This window comes from Sinocyclocheilus anshuiensis, unplaced genomic scaffold, assembly GCF_001515605.1.
Source record: "Sinocyclocheilus anshuiensis isolate Anshui unplaced genomic scaffold, SAMN03320099.WGS_v1.1 scaffold363, whole genome shotgun sequence".
Lineage (NCBI taxonomy): Eukaryota > Metazoa > Chordata > Actinopteri > Cypriniformes > Cyprinidae > Sinocyclocheilus > Sinocyclocheilus anshuiensis.
Genome location: NW_015552568.1, coordinates 1,279,200 through 1,282,705, shown reverse-complemented (window position 1 = coordinate 1,282,705; position 3,506 = coordinate 1,279,200). Strand labels below are relative to the sequence as shown.

The following is a 3,506-nucleotide window of genomic DNA, read 5'->3' as shown; positions in this document are numbered from 1 at the left end:
GGCCAAAATAAAATAAGTTTAAAGTTTTTGTATATATATATTTATATATATATATATATATATATATTTTTTTTTTCAGTCAACGTTTATTTCATTTTAAAGTACCAAAAATTAATTTTTTTGTTTTAGTTTACTATAATAATCCTAGTGTGTCTCTGAAAAATCTTTTACCCATTATTAAATAACATCTTTGTGTGGCTACATTATTAAACTAATATTAAAATAAAGCCTGTTTTAGGTCCATTACGGTTTTTGCCATGGCATTATTTTCATGAAAATTTCATGAGCATGTTTTGTCCTCCAAATTCTCATCTTGATAATGCGTCTAGAAATCTCATATCTTTAGTTCTATGAGGACTGTGTTGGGAATCAGTGACCTCACTAACAGCTCAGTGGCTAACACGTGGCTTTAAAGGATACGATAATGTCAAGTGAGAGCGTTCCCAGGCTGCCGATGAGCCAGGGGAGGTGGTGTAGGATATAGCTGGCCTCTCCCTGCCCTGGATCTGGGTTCTTCAGTAGCACGCTGATGCCATATGTTGTGTTTCCCAGAATCACCAGAGCAAATAGGAAAAAAGACACGCCCTCTGTTGACTTCCTCCGAAACTGCAAGCAGCAAGAAATATTTCAACTACACTAAGAAGCAATACCTGTACATCTTAAGTGCTGCATGCATATGTAGCATGCAAATGTATGAATAATAACTGTAGTCAGTCACTGCATTGACACAACAGATGTCTGCAAGGTTTCCAAAGCAACATTAAACATTTACGTAGAAAATAATTCAAATAAATAAGAAATTATATTTTGTATGAACGAAATAAAGACTTTTAGAGACGTTAAAGGAGTAGTGAAAATGGTTGAAAATGTACTCACGCTCAGGCCATCCAAGATGTAGATGAGTTTGTTTCTTTATCACAAAAGATTTGGAGAAATTTAGCATTACGTCACTTGCTCACCAATGGATCCTCTGTAGTGAATGGGTGCCGTCAGAATAAGAGCCCAAACAGCTGATAAAAACATCATAATAATCCACAAGTAATCCACACCACTCCAGTCCATCAGTTAATATCTTGTGAACCGAAGAGCCATGTGTTTGTACAAAAACAAATCCATCACCAAGACATTTTGAACCATTGTTTCTAGCTATAATGCGAGTCCTCAATCCATAATATTGATTCTCCAGTGAAAAAGTAGTCTCACCTGAATCAAGAGAGAAATATGCACAGATCAAGCACAGTTTACAATAAAAACAGTCCAATACAGTTATAAACAAACATTTTGGTGTGAGAAGACAACAGGAGATGGACTTTTTCACTGGAGGAAGTTATGGATTTTGGACTCATATTCTGGCCAGAAGAAACAGTTCAAGCTTAAAATATCTTGATAGATTTGTTTCTTACAATACATGCAGCTTTTCACTTAAGACATTAATTAAAGGACTGGAGTGGTGTGGATTATTGTGATGTTTTTATCAGCTGTTTGGACTCTCATTCTGACGGCACCCATTCACTGCAGGTGAGAAAGTGATGCTACATTTCTTCAAATCTATTCCAATAAATAAACACCCTCATGCCATCCAAGATGTAGAACAGATTGAGTACATTTCCAGCAAATTTTCACTACTGAGAGAACAATTCATTTAAGATTTTTTGAATAGACATCATTTCAATGACGTAAATCTTCTATTAATCCATTTCCATTATTCCCAAAGTTGATTCTCATTACTGACATACAATAATTTTAATCAGCATAAATTAAAGATAGTACAATCAAGAGTGGATTTTGGCCCTGCAAGGCCCCTTTTGTGAGATCTAATGTCCAAACAATGAAAAATACTGTTGCAAATATTAGAAATAAAGTTGCAAACACAACAATGAACACATGATGTGCACAATACAATGCAAAAGAGAAAACAATGTACCATAACTTGTGACAACTTCTAAAATCAGAAGTTTTTAAGACACTGATGAGGCGATTAAAAAAAAAAAAGTAAAAAAAAGTTACTGTCAAGAAATTGTTATAATATAAATAATCTTAATAGCCCTAAAAAAATAGGTTCTTATTATTAAAACATGTAGCTTATTAATATAAAAATGCATTTATTAATGTAAATAAATTAATATGACTTTCTTAGGATTTTGGGATGACATATTACCTGAACATGTTCTGGAGAGATTTTGTGAAATTCATCAACACATACATGCAGTGAGACTTACATTAGTGTACATCTGTGGCAGTCTGGAGCATAAATACAGTACTGAAGATATAGAGCCAATGACAAAGCCTATAATCTCCTTTGTATCAAAGGGCTGAAAAACATAAAAACAATCGAGTCTCTAATCAATGCTGAAATCACATAAAAGAATGAAGTGCATTTCAACTCAATGATAAAAGTAATTCTACTCACCTGCACCGAACCGCTGTCCCCCTCCACGGCCAGCAGCGCCCGACCCTTGAACCCCACAGGCATCTGTTCCTCTAGGGCTGAGCGAGGGAGGCTAAGGAAGGAAGATATCATTCCCAGAAGACATAGAACGCTGACCGCATTCAGCAGTGCACTGTTACTGGCTGCAGAGGAGAAAGATAGTTCTATGAATTAGCGTTTCAGGCATCAGCACATTCTTATAACAGACTGTGAAAGCTGAAGGTCAGAGAGGAATACACAGTAATGTAGGGAGAGACGGGACACTTTGAGAGCCATTCTTGAACAGTGTTATCACTGTTACTATAACAAAACTTTTCAAGAATTAAAATAAAGATGAAAGTTTAAGTACTAAAATTATTAAAACTAAAACTGATATGAATATAATTTAAGGCTATATAGAAATATAAAACAAAACTAAAACCTAAACTTTAAAAAATAAAATAAAAATGAAATACAAAATATAAATGTATACTATAATAGTGTATAAATAATTTATTTATATACTGTTAGAGTATTTATTCATATTTTGTATTTAATTTTAGTATTAATTAAAACAATATACTATAATGAATACTATAATAAAATATCAGCAATACTAAAATTAAAAGCTTTTTAAAATATTAGTAAATATCATAGTAATATATAATACTAACCACTGTATGTATATATATGTGTGTGTGTGTGTATGTGTGTGTGTGTGTGTGTGTGTGTATATCAACTGTGCACATTTAATGCAACATAGTTGGCAGAAAAAAGCAGGTATGCCAGGAAAATTATTCCTGGAGACAAAAATAGACCAATGCAAGATACCACTGATTTCTAGTCATGTCCTCTTTTGGAAGACCAAACAAAGTAGTTTCGCTTTCACACACAACGAAACACACGGCGGGCTAGAGTGAGCGGCAGCCGGTGGGCTTGTGGCAACCACATGTGACGACCCCGGGCTGGACTCCGCTTCGTCCACGGTGAAAGCCAATCTGCGATCCACAACGCGAAGTTGATGTATTTCCACAGCGACCAGCACAGATCAGCTCCAGGCATGACGAAACGGATATCGTCCTCTTTTGGAAGGCCAAAC

The 3,506-nt window shown here is 34.9% G+C and overlaps 1 protein-coding gene across 3 annotated transcripts in view; it reads right to left on the bottom strand.

The window, feature by feature from the left end:
• Positions 1-232: 232 nt before the first annotated feature.
• The window catches only part of LOC107664981 (lysosomal amino acid transporter 1 homolog), a 5,801-nt gene continuing 2,527 nt past the window's right edge, over positions 233-3,506 (bottom strand). For all 3 annotated transcript variants that reach the window (XM_016455686.1, XM_016455687.1, XM_016455685.1), the window contains exons 5-7: positions 2,411-2,571; positions 2,220-2,312; positions 233-606 (exon numbers count right to left, since the gene is read on the bottom strand). In XM_016455686.1, coding sequence (XP_016311172.1) covers positions 397-606; positions 2,220-2,312; positions 2,411-2,571 — 464 coding nt within the window. In that variant the 3' untranslated portion in view covers positions 233-396. The remainder of the gene's footprint in view (positions 607-2,219; positions 2,313-2,410; positions 2,572-3,506) is intronic.